Source organism: Thermoascus crustaceus (genome assembly GCF_041956765.1).
Source record: "Thermoascus crustaceus strain CBS 181.67 unplaced genomic scaffold VTN00scaffold_10, whole genome shotgun sequence".
NCBI classification, from domain to species: Eukaryota; Fungi; Ascomycota; class Eurotiomycetes; order Eurotiales; family Thermoascaceae; genus Thermoascus; species Thermoascus crustaceus.
The window spans coordinates 88,002-108,687 of record NW_027192536.1 but is presented as its reverse complement, the minus strand read 5'-3'; the positions used below and the strand labels follow the sequence as shown (position 1 = coordinate 108,687).

Sequence of the window (20,686 nt, the reverse complement as noted above, 5' to 3'; positions counted from 1 at the left end):
AGAAACTATGCAAGAGAAAGAGAAGAGAGAGAGAGAGAAAATGGTGGCGCTGCTTTTTTTCCTTAGTTCAACAAACTCATGAACCTACGCCTATGTACAATCCAACAAGGGGTTGGATTGGATTTACTATATCACACTGAGAGCAAAGAATGAACGGCGGCAAGTGGTAGGCATCGGGTGGCCCTCGGGAGATGATATATATCTCTGCACTTTACATATCTCACGTGCCATACATCATACATCTTGTTCAGGGAGCTATGAATATATACCGTCAACGGATCAAACAAGCCGATTACTATCATCTATGATCGTGATATTCATTGACATGTTGACCCCATCCTATGCATTTCCATACCGTATAACCTTTTGTCTACCCCGTCTTTTCTTTCCTAACAATTCGTTTATATATTCTTTTTTGCGATGCTGAATTTCATGATGCCAGGAAAAACAAACCTAAGACGCCGCTGCAAGCGCTCAGACAGGGCTAGTCGTACAAAAAGAAAAAAAAGGGGCAAACAACAACAACAAAAAAAAAATAACAGGGCGTCAATCCATCGCGTCGTAATGAAAAAAGGGGGCAATATCGAAAAGCTAGCTGACATTAGACAGTGTAGTGTGTGGGGAAGGAAGAAGGGGGAAAACGATATATCGATGCCTAGACCTCCTCGTCTTCCTCGCCGTCAATCTCCTCAGCACCCAGCAGCTCGTCCTCATCGTCCACGACGCTGGTGTAGTCGCCTCTCCGGGCTGCAAATGCGCCTCTCGACGCATACGGTCTCTGTGAGCCCCGTCCAAAAGCGCCGCGTCCAGGAAGGCGGACATATCCGCTGACGCTCCGACACAGGCTCATGGCCAGCAGCGGGAGTGCCTTGACCACGGCAACACTGCCGGCGATGATGGCGATAGGGACCGTAATGAGGGGCGAGTCGCGCGAGAAGATTCCTTCCGAGGTGCCAGCGTTCTCTCCAAGACGGATCTGGCCAAACTTGCCGTCCCACTTGTTGTAGACGTAGTATCCAGCACCTGCAGCCACTGCAATAGGGGTAACAATGGCAAAGAATAGGCCAACACCGCTGACGCCATGCTTTTCCTGATACTGCTTCTCCTTGCTGGGACAAGGTTTGGAGACAATGTGGTCGAGAGACAAGCCGCCCTGGCATGTCGTCAGGGGAATACGGCGGTATCCCGTCGGTTCCCAGTACTCGATCGCATCTGGATCCTTCCGGCAAACTTCCATGGCGTCCGGCTTTGGAAGGCCGGGAACCAGGGCGCAGCTACCGTCGCTTTGCGGCTCGTAGTTGTAATCACTATTGAATGTTAGAATAACAGGTCCTAATGTTAATGAAATAGCTTGGACTTGCTCACCATTCGTAATCTTCCCTTGTGCAGGTACAATTCCTGGCAATGCGATGAATGTGTATCTCACGCCAGTTATTCCAGCAATTCGCAGAAGTCTTCTTGCGCGGGTATTGCTCGACATGGCCGAAGAGGCAGTTGTTCTCCTGCATAGGATGTTTAGGTTCCCAGAGATAATAGTCTTCATTCTCCCCTGCATTTTCGTTCAGATGGCACTGCCGATCGCGCAATCCGCTGAAGTCTAGGTTCACCGTCGCGATTTTGCCTTGGCTACCTGATCCGACTTCCCTGCCCCAGAGGAGGAAATTCCGCGAAGTGTCGGATGGCACTGTCGAGATATCGTCAATCCTCATCTCCATGTCCGAAAACTGGAATTCTTCCCATGTATCACCCTCGTCAAGGGAGTAGTATACGACCTTCGTCGGCTTCGACTCCTCGACAATGACGATCACAGAGCCCTGGTCGCCGTACTCCCACATGTAGCGACCCTTCTTAACAGACTTCCAAGTTAAGCCACCGTCCCGCGTGATGAACGTATCGCTTTCATCCCTGGGGGCAAGATACTCGCCCACGTTCCCTATGCCCATCATGAGGCCGATCGCAGAGCCCGATGAGTACGTGTCTCGGGGATCGTCGCGCTCGGTGTATCCGTGGAGGTGCAAGGAACACTTGTCTGTGGGCTTTCCATCCTGGACAGAGCATCCAAAGTTCTTTCCTTCGGCGTCTTTGGCTGGTGGAGGAAGAAGAGCCCACGTCGCGCCGTCGTTGTGAGTGATCATTGTTTTGAGCTTCTTCCTAGCCCCCTTCTCTGTCTCCTGGACATTAGACACGACGTTGACAACTGCAACCCCCTCCAGACCCTGCATCTTTTCAAAATCGACGTATCCCTCGTCATTCCGGTTGACGGCATTGATGCTGAGAACGTAGGACGTGCCGTTGCTATTACTCTTGATAATAGACCCATAAGCTTGCCCTTCGAGGTTATTGACGGTCACATGCAGGAAAATGGAGTGCGTCGAGCTGTCCAACACAGTATAGGCTTTTTGTACCGGAACTTCGAAGTTGGGCGGGAATTGCGCATCTGCGAAGACCCTCGCATCGACACTGGTGTCGACCTTGAGCGATTCTCTCTTCTCCGGGTTTCTCGCCGCCACAATGACAAACTCTTCCGCCGTTGCAAAAGCGACGACATCCCTGAAGAGGACCTTACTCTCATAAAACCACTTGTCACTGGATAAGAGCTGAAGTGGATTCTTTTTGTTCTCATTTTCATATTGTTCACAGAATATGAGTTCCTCGCTGTTTTCGCGATCATCCCTCGCCATGAATTCACATTGGCCAACATAGCGAAGAAGAAGCTCCCATTTTGCTCCCCGGTTCTTGCTGACGTGCGCAACAGAGTGACAGGTGCTCTGGCTGCCGCAATCTACGGCTCCGGTCCAAATCAACCAATCTTTGTATTGAGGGTGGAAGGCAAGAGGGGGTAGCCTCTCCTGATTCCTGGGAATTGGCGCTTCAAATGGCTTAACCTGATATCCACGATCTACAGTCCAGAAGTTCTTTTTTGAGTCTGTGAGGAAGAAGGCCATGTCGTTCATGTAGCGGTGGGGCACAATTTCCTTGACCTTCTGACCCTTAAGAGCTCTCTCCCATTTTTTGCCATGATCATGCGTGATGAAGAGCTCGTCGTCACTAGTGCGCATTACGATAGTTTCGTCATCTCCGGAGCTGCTGGGCGTCCGTTCCAAGTAATAATAATTGCCAAATTTCGGCGCATCGAAGGGCTGCTTCGTCACACTAATCGCACCGCTAGTAGCCGGTGCCTTCGCTGCGTCGCTGCACGACCTCTCGATCTCCTTATCGAGATTCGCACCGCCATCTCTGATACAGGCATTGCCTGGAATCAGTCTCCAACCAGAGGCACCCTTAAACTTATCCTCCGGTTTCTTGCATTGGCCCTGGGGAGGCACGATAGGTGCAGCGGGAACGCACTTCTTTCGATCTTCGCTGCGGACGAAATTGTAATCGCACTCGAAGTCTTCATCAGTGCACTTGCATGGCTCGAAGATAGGAGTGGGATCCTTGAATTCTTCATCGATGAAACAGTCCGCGTCAGCCTTCCTGCGGCGGTAGAACTGTTTGTGACCCATTAAGCAGTCCGGCTCCCCCTTTTCGTTCAGACGAGCCGGCCACTTCTCGAAATCATCGTCCTTACACTTGCGCTCATGGAGGCCACTGAAATCGATGGCGTAGATGATGTACTGCCCCTCAAATTTACCCTCGGCTGAGCCGACCAGCAAGAACTTGAGGCTCGTCGAGTCAGGCGTTGTGGTGAGTAATTTCGGACTGATCTTGTGTTCCAGTTTAGCAGGCTCCCATTCCTTGCCATGATTGATGGAGTATAGGATCTTGTCAGTCTCTCGATCGTCACTGACTGCCATGATAACGGCGCCTTGGTCACCAAATTCGTACTTGTGGGCTCCTTCGAGTGCCTTTCGCCAAGTCACACCTGCATCATCCGAAACATAAAGGTCGCCATCTGTGTAGCCCTTGAGATGGTCGCCCGTGTTGCCCACACCCATTACCAGGCCCGGCGCCGGGCTTGAGAATACTCGCCCGACATTGGCTAAGGTGGTGACCGAATGGAGATGCAGACGCTTGTCGCCAACCTTCAGCGGCTGGAAGGTCCGTCCGTCATCAAAACTGATATTGCTGACTATCTTCTTCTTGTCGGCGTTGGTCTTCTCCACCTCCTCCCAGTTGGAAACCGTGTTGACGATCACGATGCCTTGGATGTTGGCGATCTTCTCGAAGTCCACCAGTCCGTTTGAGTTGCGGTTCGTGTGCTCGATGTTGCGTGTGAAATAGGTCCCATTAGAATTGGAAGTGAAAAGTACACCCATACTGCTCGTCCGACTAGTAGTCAAGACATCCACCTGGATACTATAGTTTGTGCTCTCGAGAACAGTGTAGGCATCTTCCTTCAGCTTGTGGTTCCCGAATTCCGCCCGGTGCCATACATTCGTATCATCCGTGACATACAGCGCCAGCTCATCAGTTCTCCGCGACTTCGCGGCGGCCACGAGATACTTCTTGACTGAGGCGGTATTGATGATACCGGAAACGGGCCGTCCTTGATCCAGTTTCATCTCGACACCCTCCTCGTTACTGCGGAAGAAATCATCCGAATACACGAGGCGGTTAGCAAATGCAAACGGTACTTTCACGCCAGGCACGACGCAGAGTACGCGATTTTCAATCGTATCCGCGACATCCAGACCCTCCGCAAACTGGGGGTCTCCAACCGCCCAGGAACACCGGTGGCTGTTATCGCGCAGTGACGAGGTCGTCTTGAAGTCATCGGTAGTGTAGAAGGTCCTCCCTACACAGCGGAAACCAGAGCACTGCGCGCCGTGGAAGATCACCTTCTTGGAATCCCGGCCGTGAAAAGACAGGGGCGAGTCTAAGATGGGCAGCTTCGCATCGAGCTCGAAGGCTGTCCATGTCTTTGCCTGATCCGTCGTAACCCAATGCCTACCATCCGCGCCCAGGATGTATGCCTTCTTGTTGTCGAACGGATGTCGCCAGAGGGCCAAGACCTGGCCCCTCATCTTTCCTTCTTCGTCGTCAACCACATCCCATTCCTCACCCCCGTCAAAGGACTGGTAGACAACGCCAGCGTCCGCATCCTGGAAGAGAATCGTGTCGCTGTCCTCGAAGTAGAACAGGCCGACAGGCTCATTGTCGAACCGAGTCGCGGTGATCTTAGGGCCATCGGACTTCTTCGCGACGCTGGGCTGCGACAGCAGTGCCAGCAGCAGGCAGCCCACGAGCAAGAGCCAACGGGGAATCATGACCGTTGCTTGTCCGGCATCTGAAAAGACAGTCGGGGGAGAACCTGTCGAGCGGATCAGCGAGGAGAGACTGGCGCGATAACCGATAAGACCGCAGGTCAGTAAAGAGAAACAACTGCAACGACAGTAGAAATATGTCGCGCTCCTCCCGCAAAACAGGAATGGAGGTGCCTGGGGGGTCGAGAAGGTGGGGTATGTGAGGGGAGAAGCTTGAGTGTCGTCGTTCCTAAAGCTTCGCGAGCTGCGTGGCCTAAAGCGAAGCTCCCGACTGGCGACAATCACGTGGCGGGCTGCCTTATCGGAGCATGAGTAACTATGACCTGATTTGTATGTACGGGATCTCGAACGACCCTAATTCTTTACGCATACCCTCATTTACTAGGCTCGAGTGGATGGTCGGTCTGTCCGTGGCTCCATTTCCCAACAAGTCTAAGCTATACTTCATTGGCCTGCTGCTTGTCGATATATATACACTTTTATCTGTTCCCTAATGCAATCGCTGATGATAATATCAATACACCTTTCCCCATTTGTAGCTCAAAGGCCCTTGAACCGGAATGCATAGTAACCTAACGAAGAATCGCAGGGACGAACAGACAGGCAAAACACATTTTCAGCTGCGTTTGTATTCACGTCGTTAATGATCTCATGACAGCTGTAGACGCAAAAAGGCGAGAATCAAAAGAAACCCATGGAGAGGATGACCGGGGAAACAAAAGGATACCGAGCCGATCTCGGAGTCTGCGCTAAGAACTGCAATCGATGTCCATCGTCAGAAAGCCAGAAGAAGAAAAAAAAGGAAGAAGAAGAAGAAGAAGAAGAAGCGAAGGTTAGAGATAAGTGAACAAGGCTGCTGGGTCTATGCGAGCATAACAAAGCCGAAATCAAGAACGAATAAATTGACGCAGACGCCGGCAAATCAGACATCAGAGCTTGTCATCAGGAAACAATGTGGCGGAATATAAAGCCAATAAAGAATAAAGAGAGCCGGACGCCAGTTTGATTTCATCGTCTCCGAATTTTACGCCACATTTTCTTCACCATCCCCCGCTCGGCTGATGATGGATCCCAAGGGTGACAATTCTCATCTACCGGTGGCAGATCTGCGAGCTTCAATGGGTCATCGAAGTCTTTCGCACGGGGGGACGTGGCAAAAGAGTCAGTTGTCCGTAGGTCCGGTCTCGTCAGAGTCATCTTCAGAGTCATTTCACGATTCCGCCCGGACCCCTGGGCGCATGTGGACAAGGGCTGCAACGGCTTAGATGATTTTCGCGCCCGTGGGCCCCCGAGATCGTCTTCCTCGTCGCCCCGGTCCCTGCCATCCGTTGAGGGAGACTCGTGTACTGAGTGACTGTCATCGTCGTCGTTGTCATCCAAGAAGGTGTGCGCGGACTCCTGGGTCCTCCGCCGCGGTTCTCCAGAAGGCCGCCTGGGGCGGACATTTTGCTTGTCGTCAAGCGAAGGGAAGCCGAACTCGATCGCCTCGTCAAACTTCTGCGGGGATGCCAGGTAGACTCGCAGTTTCAGACGGGCCTCTGGGTCCTGATAGTACTGTGCAGAAGGATCGATGCTGGAGGTGGAACTATGAGCAGCATGGCGAGGTGCACGGTTGCCCGAAACAGGTCGAGAGAGTGAGAAGCGGTTGGTTTGGGGGCCAAAGGAAGACGAAACATTGGACTGACTCGACGTGCTTATCCGGTGGTTGAGGTTTGAGATCGAGTGGCGACCGATATGCATCGAGGTGAACGACAGTGTCCGCCGGAAGGAGGGTTTCCTGCGGTGTGGCTGCTTGGGAGCCGCGACAGTGTCGACGACATGGGAATGATAGTCGTCCAGACTGAGGTCGAGGTCTCCGTCCTCATCCAGACACCGAAAGCTGTCGTAGAAAGACCGGCGGCACTCGCCCATATCGATGGCAGAATCAGCAGGAGAGTCGGACAATTCTGAGGTTGCAATGGAGGAACTCGAGCTCATCACCATCTCATGGGACGGCGACGCGCGCGGGGAAAGACTGGCTTGTCGCTGGTGATCCAGCCTGTAGAAAATCTCGTCGGCAGCGTCGAGGATGACACTGCCACAGAGGCCTCTGTGGTGAAAGAGGATTTGTTCCTCTCTAGAAAAGTGTCTCTGCTGGATCTTTTGAGGTAGTGAATGGAACCATTGCGACTCAGCCTGTGCCGCAAGATAGGCTACCTGGACCGACTCGGGCTTGCGGAGCCGACGGGGCGAGTAGTTCTCCTTCTGGCGACTGCGTTTCCTGGCAGACGAGTTCACCGTCCGGAACTTGCGAGGGTGGAGGAGGTTGGCCTCGCGGGCGATAACTCCTGACAGGGCGGATCGATAGTCGTGGCCATGGTTGTGATCGTTCTGTGCTAGTCGCAGGCGCTCTAGACGGAGGCGCTCCAGGTTCGAGAAAAACTATAGTCAGGAGGGTCCAGGTTAGCAGGGTACGATCCTAGTAGATGGCACGGTGCCCAGCGGGGTGGCTATCGAACAGCCATCATAGAGACAATTCATGTGTGGTTCAGCGTCGTTCCGAGCCCCAGACATCCCGGCGAACGAGGGCCCGTGAACACGTTGATAGTCAGGCCCGGTGGGGTTTCCGCGATACGCCGGCTCAGGGGTTCGTTCAGGGCCATGGCCATGCCCCATCCTCCTCGTGTGACACAGCTCTGCTTTGTTCCCCTCTCAGCACCAGCACACCGGATCTGTGCCCGGCGTCACAGAGAGGGTCTTTTACCGAGGGGGGGAAAGGCCACGTCTGTGCAACGGGGGTCAAAAGAACAGAGACTGAACAAAAGGAACACTAACAAATGGCTATGCAGAAAACTGAAGAAATTGGGCCACGCAACCCTTGCACTTGGCGTCCCGGCATAGAAAGAAGTCTTGAACATCTGGGCCCTAAGGCAACTGCTTGATCGCACGTACCTTACGCCTTAATGCGGGAGGAAGAGAATCGAAGTCATCGTCGGTGGGTGCCGCTAGAACCTTCATCTCTGATTACCGAACTCGTGGAGGATCGGAGTCTAAGTCGAATTGCTTGCACGAGGCGTGCAGAGTAAAAACCGTGGGTATCGGCGTAAATTGCCAGTGGAACTGGAAGGCAAGACGGCAAGAAGAGATTCCAGAAGGATATATCCAACTATTGAATGTAAAAAATAGATAGATGCTCAATAGAGCCGAACGTAATTCCAACTTCCTCAGGGAGGAAACGATCGGAGGCACCACCCCTCAGTTTTGGTAAGGGAAGCACCTTCAGCTGATGAGTATTCAGCTCTTTGCGTGCAAAGTTGTCCTAACCTGCAGACCTCCACCGAGTTCGGATAGTGGAAGAGGATCAAGACGGGCAGCAATAATGAGGCTGAAGGAAACGCCCTCCTATATTTAATATTGACGGGTCACGGATCAACTAGCTGTCAAATATACCTAGGGCTACTATATAATATTCTTTAGATGCGGGATAACAGTCCGCCAGGCTGGTTCACAAGCCTCCAGAGTGGTCCATACTGCAAGGCGGTAACTTCAAGGAACCTCATGACTCGGCCTCCATTGGGTGAGTTCGTCCGCGCTGACTGCAATCTGCACACAAGACTTGAGAGGCAGAAGAATAAAGTTGGGGATCGGAAACAAGAGCGCGCGGTCTGGCCCGTGAGTTCAAGTTTCATATCCCGCGGCCAATTAGGAGAGCAGCTGCGCTGTTAGAAGATATTTTTGGGACTTGTCACTTTCTGGAGGTTCTTGTCTTCGCAGCAGGCTGACAGCATCGTCTCCACTTGTCGGCATCGTTCGCGTCAATCAACGGACGGGCCAACGAGTCGACCCATAGCGAGTCCTGTTAGTGGATTTGAAGAGTCGGACTCGTGTGGATGGAGCCCACCAACGTTCGGGCCATGAGGATCCTCCCCGCACGGTCGTCAGTGGTGAGCTGTCCTGCCCTGTGCCTGCAAGGGGAACTTGGTGAAGCTCTCTGATTGCGTAAGGACACGGGAAGTTGTGTCAGCTAGAACGCTTCAACGGATAAATTAGCATTAGGAACGTATCGGTAGGGATGGAGCAAAGCATCACTGCGTCAAAGCTCCTAGGGATCGACGAGTACCGGACACGCCGGAGGACGAGCTGTGAGAGCGTTGTTGTGTCTGGCGTTTCATCCTGCTGGCTGAGATGTGTGGTCGCAAGGGCTGAGGACTGTGTGGAAGACACAGGTGATGCTACGTTCTGTGCCTGTTGCTGGACAGATCCAGCGTCGTCAACCACATCCACGCGTGAAATTCTCCGCTGTCGAGGGATGACGATCCGTAAAATCTCCGTGCGGCACTTGGCAGCCTGCGTCTTTCGCGTCAGATCCGCGATCTCGTTTGCTTCTGATATATTCGCCGACGCTCGGAGACGTCCCTTGCGTCGCGCACTTTGCTCCCCGTCAAAGCCTCCAAGGTCGCACAGCAGGAACTGCATCGACAAATTGGGCTTTTCCAGGGGTCTGGATCGTCCACGGAGAAGCCAATTGAACGGTAGATGCGAGCCAACTGCTGCCAGGACCAGGAAGCCGGACCCTTGTCGACTGGTCATTAGAAAAGACGCGATGGCTCGCTGATCGGATGTGATAGATCTCCTTTTTCTCCCTCCTGGCAAGCGGCTCAGGCCTGCGAACAGACCGTTACCCCTATGAACTGCTGGCAGGCCGCAGGATCGAAATCATGATGGACACGGAACGCTCACTAGCAAGAATATCGGCCGTTCGAGAAGCACACGCCACAATCCTGTATATCATTTCTAGGTGGTTTCTACCGAATAACTAGTTAGGAAGTTCCCTGCATGGGTGCGTCGGATATTTCTCCGTGTGCTCTTGACTCGAACCTACGTCATGGATACGGCGTCAATACGCTCACGCTTCGATGCTAGAGTTCCACCAACACCATCAGCCAAGAGGCTGGAAGCCTTTCGAGTCCCTTTGACGTTTCAATTGCTGTCCCTTGTTTTATCCACGTTTAAAAAAAATGTTGAAACGGAGGACCGTTCCCTCGTCCCGAGTGTTCCATACCCCAGTGTAACAAGATCCTTCGTCCGAGGATTCTGGCAGCTGAGACTTTCGCATTGATATTAACTTCTCTCTCTGTCTGCTAAGATAACCGTTGTCTATATAAGTCTTATGTCTCCCAGGATAGTACTTATCCTTGGCCGGATTCCGCGAATTGGCTGGGCTGTGGCGCAGAAATTTCGAGAGGAAGGATACTGTGTTGCTATAGGGGGCAATGACACTGACATCGAGAGGGCAGAGAAGGAGGGCCTGCTTCCCCTGGCAGTGGATGTGGGTCAGATCAACTCTGTTGAAGACGCCTTCGAGGAGGTGAAAAGGCAGCTCGGAATTCCAAATGTGGTGGTGTATCACGGTATAGCAACTCCAGCTACGTTATACGTTGTGGGCTTCACGAGCGCCCTGGGATTTACTAATATAGAGCTTTCAAATGACAGCTGAGGGCCTGGCTTTTCCTCAAGATCCGGCCGATCCATTCTCTATCGCTCCTGCGGCCCTTTTGGAGGACATGGCGACTATTGCGGTCGGTGGTTACACCTCGCTCAGAGAAGCTGTGTCTGGCTTCAAGGCACTCGACAGGACGGGTGGGAGGTCCTTGCCGAAAGCGTTTATTGCGACAGGGAGCGTGATGTCGTGCGATCCCGAGGATCTGAGGTCGACATGGGGAGCCAGCAAGGCTGCGCTCCTTAATGCACTAGAGGCCAGCGCTTACAGATATGGCAAGGATGGCTATAGGTGAGTGCAGTCGCTCCATACTTATATCCTTGAATATGACGACGTAGAGTTATATACGTTTGATACACTGGATAGTATGCTTTCCTCCATTGAAGGGCTCACGAGCACAATTAGGTTTTACCTCGCTTCTCAGATCGAGGTCGAAGGAGATCCTCATCTATGTCCGGTCATCAATGGTGACGCCCATGCTATGGCTTATTGGAAGCTGACTGAGCAGAGCACGCCGAAGGATGACGACGAGCGGAGTGACTGGCCCCTCGACGATGACTGGAATGTTTGGTTCGTCAGCGATGGCACACTGATTCCTGCGCATCCTCTGGAGAGATGATTGTCTTGAGATCTCAGCTGCTGCCTGCCCGCGTTTCATGTTGAACCAGGGTCCCTTTAAACATGACTATTCTGACGGCTTAAGCATTAATCGTCTAATTAGTCAATTGCTATTACAGAGATTAGAACATATCGGCGGCCTGGAGGACCTTTTGACCAGGTGAATTGTCCACGGACTCCTTCTAGCCTGAGTAATACGCTCTCTCTCATGTCCCGTATGGAGTTTAATGTTATCCCACTGGTCAATAGTCATCTCTGTCTTCCAACCATACTATAATTTGGAAGGACGTACGTCACTTGCTGAAATGGCATATCCAAGGCTGACTCAGCTGGACCGTGATATCCCCGCAAGGCCGGTTTGAAATCCGATTTACAGTATACAACCCCAAAATGTGGATGTCAGGTAATTCTCGAGTCGGCTTCAGTGGGAACTAAGCTCTGCGTAAGCCATGCACGAGTTCAATCCACCTGTCATCCCCCGAAAAGACATAAAATTTGGACAGTCTCTCGGCAACCATGCATGCGCCTGACTGCCGGCGGTGTAGAGGATACTGTTTCAGGTCTGGTATCCCAAGCAGGGATGAAGGTGCACGTTCCCACGCAGACCTCATGCATTGATAAAGAATTATTACAATATACGTATATCTACCATCGGATATAACACACATAATTGAGCATGTGTGTTGCGCCCCTCGCCATGCGAAAGCAAGTCCCATCCACAGCTCGACGCGTCAGACGTCACTATCCATGATCCTTCGAAGTTCGATGCCGGGTTCTTTGTGCACCGGCATATGCATATCCCCTATGTATGTATGTATGTGCTCCGTACAGGATAGATTTATGCATAGCCATTGCCATTCCAGTAATTTTCTGCCACTGATCTTATTATTTGTTGCATGATTGGCTTTCATTGTCACTCTTATCCTATTCTGGTTTCGAAATAAGTACTGCGTAAATCCACTCACCCACCTTGCTTGCATCACTACCCCTTGCAAGGAAGGACCTCGCCCTTACGAAGGGGAGGGTAACGGTCAACACCGTCTGCTATACGGCACAATTGCATAAACAGCTCATTAAATGTAATCAACTAGTCATCCATGCGAGCCGTCTCATCTGTCTAATTAGCTAATTAGCGTGATTACTCTATAAATGTCCCTTCCCTCCCCACACTGGCGGAACCTCGAGCCATTGACGGAAGAGGTAAATAAGAGCTAACATTTATATTCATTTCCAACGAGCTGTTTCAGGACTGTTGTATCCTTTTACACACACGTATATATAGACCACGGACTACAGATCCATAGAGATATTTCAATTCGATAACCAGTCAAATAGAATCTATTTATCCCTACCTACTTAATAAATGAATAGACGCGTACTATGTATGCACTACTATGACGATCCCGTTTATCTGTCTAAAAAATAGAAACGAAACGGCTTGTACAGTACATTTCCTGGGTTTTCCTTTGACCACATAGTGCTTTTCCGCACTAATTTGTAGGAAAGAATGATGATGATGATGATGAATACTATTTTTCCGTCGTCAGTGCCGAGATGAACTCGAAGAGCCCCATCCGGCTGCGCTTCAACCGACAAGACTTGGCTGGAGTCAACACTAAGTACCTACCTAGTTAGCTAGGGCAGGACAGAAAGCAGGGCAGGGCAGACTGCTGAGCAAGTGAGTCTGAAGAGTAAAGCAGACATACCTGGTGGTCACACCATGCATAGATGTATGTAACAGTAGTATCATATCATAGTTTTATGTACAGGACAGACATATCTTCTAGCCTATGATAACCGAATCGAATGTATTCCCTAGCATTGAAACCACAATCCAAGACATACACTGTGCATCAAGCAAGCAAAGCATTTGCCCCTCTACTGTACTGTAGTAGTATTCTGCATTGTACGCGTCACGGATGTATGTACTGTACTATACACTGTGGCTGTACATTTGTATGTCCCATCCAGCTCAGCCACCATGTATGATGTAATGAGGTATGTATTGTACATACAGTACGTCTCAGGAAGCGAGCAGACAGACCTGTTAAGATCACAAAGTCAGTCTGTTGAAACGATGAATGCATGTATGCATGCATGTAGAGTCCAGTTTCAGGGTTGAGTTGAGGCCAGCAATGCAATGCATTAGGTACATACCTACCTATTCTACTACTATAGTCTGTGATTCGTGGTGCGTTGTTGAATGAGATCGAGGAGCGGGTCTTTAGTGTATGTACGGAGGTATAGTTTTGTGTTCCCTACCTACCTACCTACCTAGGGATATACGCAGCCTGAGCTTTTGTCGCCCTTGCTTTGCTTGGTACTGCCATCTTGCCACATACGTACAAGGGCGGTAGGTAGACAGTGTCTTGGAACATAGACAGCATTAAGATGGATATTACGTTTGATCCACAGTCATCGATTGAGAGGATTGATCTTCCAATAGGTGACTGTCGAGAGATAGCATAGCGCCCTTGTGCTGCTTCGGTATGCCTTGTTCATCTGCAAGATGCAGTGCAGTGGCAATCCCATCTCTTTATGCTTGTGAGGTTACGTGACATTCCCATGCGCCACGAAGTGTTGAAGTTCGAGTGTAAGATTGATGGGGATGAGTTTAAAGCTGCCCCATTGGGTATACATAGACTGGTTGGATGAAGTTGAGAAGAACGTATGTCTAGAAAGAAATAGAGCGCACGATTGTGAGGGTGTAGGTCTTTGACTAGCAAGCGTAAGTTCTGACGAATAGAAATAATCGCGATTAAATTGTATTACAACAAAACAGCACAGTATAGATACAAGGAGATCACTAAAAGCTCCATGACTAGCAGAATACTGTCCAAAGGACACCGGTTCATATTGCTGAACTGAACTACACTATATTGATAAACTGAAACATAATCCATCTATACCCTATTCAGGCTGATAACCTGCCAGTTAGGAGGCCAAATGGCAGCCAATGGAAGCCTAAACCCTTTCCACATGCACCGGGAAATAGACCGAGTAATAAAAAAGAAGTATCCAAAGAAGAGCATACCTAGGCACTAAGAAGGGAAGTCGCAGGATCGATGTTGGCCAATAAAAACCTTGCAACAGGGTATAGCGTTCAAAAGAAAAGGCGCTGGGAAAACATATTCAATGGGATATCAAAACCAATAAAAGGGCTTCGACCATCTGAGAAAGTGAGGCGCAGAAGAAACGATAGAGCAGTGTCGTAGACGCATACTCGGTGGAACATAAAAGTATGGCAGGGATTATAGAGCGTTCAGCACGCTCTGCATTGCCGGGGTGTTCGAATCCTCTCTCCGAAGCACATACGCTCTAACCTCCTGCACACTGAGTCCTGTACCGGTCTTGCTCTGTGCTGCTCCACCAGGCGCTCCTCCACTGCTTGCGCCAGCATTGCTTCCTGGCCCTTTGGTGCCGCCTGCTGCTCCTCCGCGAACTCTCTCCCGCAGTGCCTCGGGACCGACGACGAAGAGACTACCGACTTCGAGCAGGACATCCAGGGGACCGCCGACGGCTTTAACGTCCTCGTCAATATCCCACGACTTGAACAGCTCCACGTACCGTGTCATATCCTTGGTGACCATAAGACCACCGGGCCCGTTGACCGGGAAGCGCTTGAAGTGCTCAAGGAGGAGACTGCGCGATCCCAGAGCTATCTCGGTAAGCAGATTCCGGATGTTCGATCCACTCGATGGGAGGGAAGTCAGAGCAAGGTTGTGCACGCGGGTAAGGAAGGCAGAGATGGAGGCACAGGTCTGGGAACGCGTTAGCAGGCATGCTTTATGAATACAACCAAACTACGAGGTAAGTTAACTCACCGGAGTCTGCAGCATCTCTAGCCAGTCCGCACCGTCTCCTTCTCTTGGCCGGAAGTCGTTCTTCTTTTGATTGGACAGTAGTTTGCCCACCCACGTTAACACTGCATCAACAGTCCTCTGCTCAATTGCATTGATCTTCTCTTCAATTCTGTTGACGACCAGATTTGTCGATTTCTCCATGTCTCGCCGCACAGTGATGCTGCCTGCCGCAAGCGGGATGAGAACCGTGTTTATACACGTTATCATCAGGTGTGTAATGCTGATGGCAGTGCGAAGATTTGGTAGATACGAGAAGTCTGGCTCCATTTTTGTGGACTCCTGTGATATGGCCGCATCGAGAGCCGCGTCGAGAGCAACCTCAATGTAACCCTCCCCCATCATGGATAGCAAAAGGTTCAGAAGCGCGGAGACGTCCTTTGGCGTCTCGTTGTTGACGCTCAGCTCCAATTCACGGCCCACACCTTCGGCCAGCCACTTGATCATTCGTTTGGCGAAGGATACTTTCAATTGGCCATCTTCATCCGTGAGCTCAATTTCATTCTGCTTGCTCAAATCGGTCGTCTCCTTGAGCCCGGCGACCCGCAGGAGCGTCATCTTCTGCGTAGGTGTAAATTCCGCGGAGTCGAGACGGCTGAGATAGGCTTCTTTTGCGGACGTGAAAAGTTCGCTGCTGGACTTGGCGAGAGACGCCATAAAGGTTGTCGCTGCCCTTTTCCGACGTGTGTGATAGGTGGTGAACTTAAACATGAGGGCTGTAAATAGCTCTTCCAAGTTCTTCTTTTCCCTTTCGATGTAGGTGGATCCGACAAAGTAGGGAACAAAGAGATCTTCCAGCTGCTGGTCCAGAATGACAGCGGTCTGCGATGATATTGTGTCCGGGTGCTCGGTCAAACCGTGAGCTTTCATATTCTCAACCAGCGCACTGATGTAGCTCCGCGAGGCCTGGAGACAGCGCAGGAAAGCCAAAGGAGAGACGCTGTTGGCCTTGTCAAGGACCATCTCGAGCCGTTGTTGGATGGACTGCTGGAACACACGCTGTAGAAATTTACTAAGGACCTGCTCATAGAAGGGGAAAGCTCTCTTGATGATGGCGGACTCGTCCTGGACAACTACCTTGACCTCGTCGACCAGCGACTGCAGGCTAGGCTCGACTCCCGGAGGTTCAGTATCAGGATCCGCCAGTTTCTCCCACGCTTCGGGATCTCCGCCAACCTCCTCCGAGATGAGTTGGCTCCGGTCGATGAAGAACTGATGCTGGTTCACAAAGAGTGCCGTGACGCTCGCGCCTCCGTTGAAGTCGTGAAGCACCGTCGCGCATTCCTTCATGCCGTCGAAATTGGCCTTCCGGTAGAAATCGTCAAACTGCTTCAAGAGGTCCTTCTCCAGCGTTTCGGAGAACTTCTCGATAATCTCTCTCGTATTCTTCTTTGGGCTCTGAACTTCCCCGTTGGCCTTCGTGTCGCCATTTGTTGTTATTGTATACACCGAATTGCGCCTCCCGTTCATCTCGTCCCAGCTCATCGGGTCGAGCCTCTGACTGATCCTCAACAACTGCCGCGCGATATGGGCTGACCGCACCTTGCCCTCGCTGGTACCCGACCTCCTCAGGTTCTCCAACAGTGTGATCTCCCCCTTGTTGCTGACCTCGTCCCAACACTGGATCAGGAAATGCGCGTCCAGCGCCCGCCGCCTCTGCCGATCTAGCTCCTCCAGCTTCCTTCCCGTCTCAACGGCCACGTTCCCGGTGCCCCCGGCCATGTCTCCTCCGAGGCCCGCTCCGTTGAGCGACGTGTCCAGTTTCTGGAATGATTGGATCGCCTGGTTCAGCTTCCTGCCCAGGGTGCTGAGGTTCTGTGTATGCTGGGCCTCGGCCCTGCGCACCGCGGCCGAGAGCTCATTTTCGCGAATCTCGAGGTCGCCGGAGAGCTCGTTCAGTCTCCGCTGGGCATGTTCGAAGGTCCGGATGAACGGCTTGGGGTCGAAAGGCTGGTTTCCGCTGCTGGCGGCGCCGACCGCAGAGCGACGCTGTGAAATAGCACTGTCGGAGAGATTTTCGATGAAGTCTTTGACGATATAATCTCGACTGGAGAAATCCTCGAGACCGAAGCTGGGACCCTGGGGGAATATAGAGCGCGCGGCGCTGGTGGACGCCGAGTTTATGGACGCGGTGTCCGGCATTGTTATGGATGGAGATGGCGCTGCCACATACGGAGGAGAGAGAGAGTCGCGGAGAAAGGGTGGATAGCAGAGACAGTAGTCAGTTATTGTTCAGTTCATGTTGCGGGGTCGGTTCCAGAGAGTGTCCTCGTCTGGGATGGACTGATGCGGAGGAGACGGAGCTGCGCTGGCTGCTCCGCTATTTCCACGCGCTCTTAGCACCACGGCCCATCAAAGACTTTAGCACTTCAGCTCTATATGTAATATGGCGTCGAAGGTATTATCTTCTGACTACAGCAACTATTTCTAGCAAAGTGCCGAAAAAAAAGGCTAGATCCACAGCGATACTCGTTCCGAACGCAACGTGACATGTTTCATAGATCAATGTCTTGCAAGCTGTAAGTAGTTTATACTGATATCGACCCTTTATTGCCCTTCTTCAAGCACCAGTAATAGCATGCTGTGTCTGATATGGAATAAACTTTGACCAGCATAATGGAGAGTCGACAGGGCGCAAGTTTGAGATCTCACTGTCGTTTTTTTCCCAGCCACAGTCGAGCCGGTACAGGTGCCAGCAACGACAAAAAGAATCCAGGGAAAGGATAAAAGCCGCGCCAACGATCAATTAGGTAGGGGACAAAGGTCTTGTTCTTTAAGAGCTGAATCTGACTGTGGTAAAGACTGTTCTGGAAGCTGGGAAACGATCCAATATGCTTCCGATGAGCAAACGCTTGGGGCTGGGAAGGCTGTTGGAGAATTTAAGATAGAAACCGTGCGGACAATAGCTCAACAAAGGGCTTGTCGAAGGCCTAAACATGCGAATGCTCAGGATCGTCAAGCTCAGTTTCTTGCCTTCTTCTTCATGGTATGTGGTTTCGTCTGTTTTCGGAGGATCCCAATTCCGCTGTCATAGGTCGCATTGCCATGGACATGAATATAACTGTCACAACATCTAGGCTGGATTGCCAGAAAACTGGAGATATATAAAAGCTTCACTATTGTATACTAGCCTGCCTATTTCACTGTATCTTTTAGTCTCGCTTTATCGATACTGTGTTGGTGCAACTGCATTCAAGAACCCACGAGGAACAAGGTGCAGAATTGGTCGAAAGTGCAAGCAGACAAGACGAGAGAAAGCAGAGCAGCTGGCAAGAGACGCCTTCGAAGGCTTCAATCGAGGCGCAGTCGCAAATTTGTGTTATGTATAGGAGAGGCTGGGCGACGACGCGGCCGATGACGTTGGGCAGACAGATCTGCGGATCCTCTTTAAGCTTCAATAATTCTGCTGTCCGCTTCGACGTCCGTCTTCTCCCACACCCCCCTTCCCATTCTCTCAGCAGCAGCAACGGCCGCTGCACATCTCGTTCCTCATGATCTCTTCCAGGGATACAGAGCTCTACCGACAGGATGTGCGCGCCCGCGGAGCAGCGCTCTCCGCGTCGGACCGCGAAAATATCTTGAGGTCCTACCTGCCCGACCCGTCCGCCCTGCATCGGCCACCGACCCTCAGGCGTAAGAAGACGACGGGACGAAAGTCGAAGAAGACGACGCCTGTCCGGACGTTCATCAAGTCGCAGATTCACCTGCTCGTCCACACGCTCATCCACATCCTCTTCGGCATCTACGTCCGTCTGGTGCAGAGCTACCGTGCCGTCGTCGACCGTATTCTGGCCATCCTCTTCTACCACCACCGCACCCCGGAGCTGATCCAGAAGGATGTCAAGGGGCTGAGTCGGATCCCGGAGCATCTGAGCGTCGTGCTCACGCTGCGGAAGGAGGATGATGCGCTGGAGGCGCTGATGGACGACGTTGCGGAATTGGCGGCGTGGAGCGCGTGTGCAGGAATTCCCACCCTGAGCATATACGAGAAGAGCGGTACGTCTTAAGCAGTTGAGATGTAACGGATGAATACTGACAGTCTTCAGGGATCCTGAAGTCGTACATCCCGACCCTCCACCAGATCGTCACCAGCAAGCTCTCCGCCTACTACGGCTCCCCGGCGCACCAGCCCACCCTGCGGCTCTTCGCCCCCCATCACAGCATCTACAGCCCCCCGCAGCCTCACGGCGCAGTGAAGAAGTCCAACCCGGCCACCCTGACCATGCTCCTCCTCTCCGCCCCGGACGGCCGCGAGACCCTCGTCGACCTGACCAAGACGCTGGCCGAGATGTCGCAGAACGGCAAGCTCTCGCCCGACGACATCAGCATGGAGCTGATCGACGCCGAGATCAGCGAGATCACCTCGCAGCCGTCTGCCACCAATAGAGAAGTTTCCAACGGAACAACGACCTCCCCCTACATGGTCAAACCTGAACCCGACCTCCTGCTGATCTTCGGCCCCTACGTCAAGCTGGACGGATACCCGCCGTGGCAGATCCGTCTGACGGAGATCTACTGCACGGGCGACAAGAGCAGCGGCATGACCGGTGCCGCAGAGGCGGTCGAGTACCAGGAGTTCCTGAGGGGGTTGTGCCGGTACGCCAGGGCGCAGATGCGGTTCGGGCGGTAGTCCTGTATATATATGCATATATACGTATTCTATCGTTAGAAACCGTTCGTTTGTTCTCTACATCAGATACCTATCTATATCTATCTTTAGAATGGACATGGCATGGCCCAGATCTGTTGTCTGTCTCCTGATAGGTTTTCTCTGTGGAGTTAATAAATGAGACAGAACAGACAACAGACACCTTCTAATATAATCCCATGGGACACGACGACAACCCCCATTACATTAATTAGGGTAGGGTTTTCAGGAGAGCAGTCAAGTCACTTAAGCCCCTGAGAAAAGAAACAATATAAAACCCCCCCCCAAATAAAATATCTCTCGGGATTTCTGCCCGAGAATATCAAAATGTCAGTCAGATCAGGGTACCAAACCCAACCTTAGGCAGGCAGATGGTCCAGATAGACAGACAGACAAGAACAAGAACAAGAACAAGAACAAGAACAAAGGCTGGGCCGAACCAGCGTGGATAGGTAGATAACAACAATATAAATATAATAAATACTTCATCATGAAACGCACCACTCTGATGATGATGATGATGATGGATTGTATCTATTCAATTGTTCAGAACGTCAAGCACTGGTCGTTTCTAAGTAGGCAAAGGCACCTGAAAAAGGTGGGACAAAAGGTATCTCGTTCCAGTGTATAACAATAAACTACCTAATCTAATCTAGGCAGGTATGTAGGCAGGTACGTACATTGGAAGTCATCAGATGTTGAAATGAATGGATGGTCTATCCCATGCTCTACAACAGACAACACAGAATGATAGTGTACAGTATGGCGCCTAGAACAAGCGGGCATATAAGGTATATATATATATATATATATATCACAACGATCAACCGATGGACTTCCCTCCCACAAAAGCACAGCGGGTCGGTCGTAGGAA

At 51.5% G+C, this 20,686-nt stretch overlaps 6 protein-coding genes across 6 annotated transcripts; 2 read left to right on the top strand and 4 right to left on the bottom strand.

The window, feature by feature from the left end:
• Positions 1 to 655: 655 nt before the first annotated feature.
• On the bottom strand, positions 656 to 5,210 carry VTN00DRAFT_2446 (uncharacterized protein; the record flags this gene model as incomplete). The annotated part of the gene is made up of 2 exons (XM_069428665.1): positions 656 to 1,307; positions 1,366 to 5,210. The coding sequence occupies 2 exons, from the start codon at positions 5,208 to 5,210 to the stop codon at positions 656 to 658; spliced, it is 4,497 nt and encodes a 1,498-aa protein (XP_069283498.1).
• Positions 5,211 to 6,215: 1,005 nt separating this feature from the next.
• Positions 6,216 to 8,204, bottom strand: VTN00DRAFT_2445 (uncharacterized protein; the record flags this gene model as incomplete). Its single annotated transcript, XM_069428664.1, has 2 exons — positions 6,216 to 7,628; positions 8,139 to 8,204. The coding sequence occupies 2 exons, from the start codon at positions 8,202 to 8,204 to the stop codon at positions 6,216 to 6,218; spliced, it is 1,479 nt and encodes a 492-aa protein (XP_069283497.1).
• Positions 8,205 to 9,206: 1,002 nt separating this feature from the next.
• On the bottom strand, positions 9,207 to 9,776 carry VTN00DRAFT_2444 (uncharacterized protein; the record flags this gene model as incomplete). The annotated part of the gene is made up of 1 exon (XM_069428663.1): positions 9,207 to 9,776. The coding sequence occupies one exon, from the start codon at positions 9,774 to 9,776 to the stop codon at positions 9,207 to 9,209; it is 570 nt and encodes a 189-aa protein (XP_069283496.1).
• Positions 9,777 to 10,356: 580 nt separating this feature from the next.
• Positions 10,357 to 11,305, top strand: VTN00DRAFT_2443 (uncharacterized protein; the record flags this gene model as incomplete). The annotated part of the gene is made up of 3 exons (XM_069428662.1): positions 10,357 to 10,597; positions 10,680 to 10,977; positions 11,092 to 11,305. The coding sequence occupies 3 exons, from the start codon at positions 10,357 to 10,359 to the stop codon at positions 11,303 to 11,305; spliced, it is 753 nt and encodes a 250-aa protein (XP_069283495.1).
• A 3,250-nt stretch (positions 11,306 to 14,555) lies between these two features.
• On the bottom strand, positions 14,556 to 17,306 carry VTN00DRAFT_2442 (uncharacterized protein; the record flags this gene model as incomplete). Its single annotated transcript, XM_069428661.1, has 2 exons — positions 14,556 to 15,065; positions 15,129 to 17,306. 2 exons carry the CDS (start codon positions 17,304 to 17,306, stop codon positions 14,556 to 14,558), a joined length of 2,688 nt encoding a protein of 895 aa, XP_069283494.1.
• Positions 17,307 to 18,655: 1,349 nt separating this feature from the next.
• Positions 18,656 to 19,794, top strand: VTN00DRAFT_2441 (uncharacterized protein; the record flags this gene model as incomplete). The annotated part of the gene is made up of 2 exons (XM_069428660.1): positions 18,656 to 19,160; positions 19,211 to 19,794. 2 exons carry the CDS (start codon positions 18,656 to 18,658, stop codon positions 19,792 to 19,794), a joined length of 1,089 nt encoding a protein of 362 aa, XP_069283493.1.
• Positions 19,795 to 20,686: the final 892 nt, after the last annotated feature.